The following is a 714-nucleotide window of genomic DNA, read 5'->3' on the forward strand; positions in this document are numbered from 1 at the left end:
AAGAAGAAGAAGAAGAAGAAGAAGAAGAAGAAGAAGAAGAAGAAGAAGAAGAAGAAGAAGAAGAAGAAGAAGAAGAAGAAGAAGAAGAAGAAGAAGAAGAAGAAGAAGAACTTACCATAGCCATTTATATGTGTGTGGGGGTGTTCAGAGAAAAACAATAAATCCCTCAAAAAAATAATAATGATAATATATATATGTATCCTCCGAATGAAAGCCTCCTCTTCCACACTTCCAGCAGTAGCACCGTCTCCACCACCAGCACAACAACAACAACAAGAAATATAACAGTAACAAAAAGAACAACTGTGATATTGATGAAACACTTTGAAACTCCTTTTGACTAACAACCAAATAGTTTCGGTTGTGAGGTCGGCGTGTTCAAAACAGTGTTGTGAGGTCGATGTGTCGTCACCTTTCTGAGTCGACTTCTCCTTGTTCCTGTAGTTATTGTTGTTCTTGTGGTGGTTGTTGCTGCTTTGTTTGTTGTTGTTATACGGTTTTTGTTGTTGTTCGTTGTTGTAAAGAATGTTTCAATAATTATTTGTGAAGTAACAGATTTGGAAGGTGTGTATATATGTGTGCATATATGTGTGTGTGTGTGTGTATGTATGCTGATGTGTACGACTGCTGTTATATATATATATATATATATATATATGAGTGTATATATATATATATATATATATATATGTGTGTGTGTGTGTGTGTGTGCGT

The 714-nt window shown here is 34.9% G+C and overlaps 1 protein-coding gene across 3 annotated transcripts in view; it reads right to left on the bottom strand.

Moving 5' to 3' along the window:
- The window catches only part of LOC106870257 (neo-calmodulin), a 75,696-nt gene extending 74,988 nt beyond the window's left edge, over positions 1-708 (bottom strand). For all 3 annotated transcript variants that reach the window (XM_014916284.2, XM_014916277.2, XM_052975073.1), the window contains exon 1: positions 116-708. In XM_014916284.2, the coding sequence (XP_014771770.2) occupies positions 116-124 (9 nt within the window). In that variant the 5' untranslated portion in view covers positions 125-708. The remainder of the gene's footprint in view (positions 1-115) is intronic.
- Positions 709-714: the final 6 nt, after the last annotated feature.

Source organism: Octopus bimaculoides, chromosome 20 (genome assembly GCF_001194135.2).
Source record: "Octopus bimaculoides isolate UCB-OBI-ISO-001 chromosome 20, ASM119413v2, whole genome shotgun sequence".
Taxonomy (NCBI): Eukaryota; Metazoa; Mollusca; class Cephalopoda; order Octopoda; family Octopodidae; genus Octopus; species Octopus bimaculoides.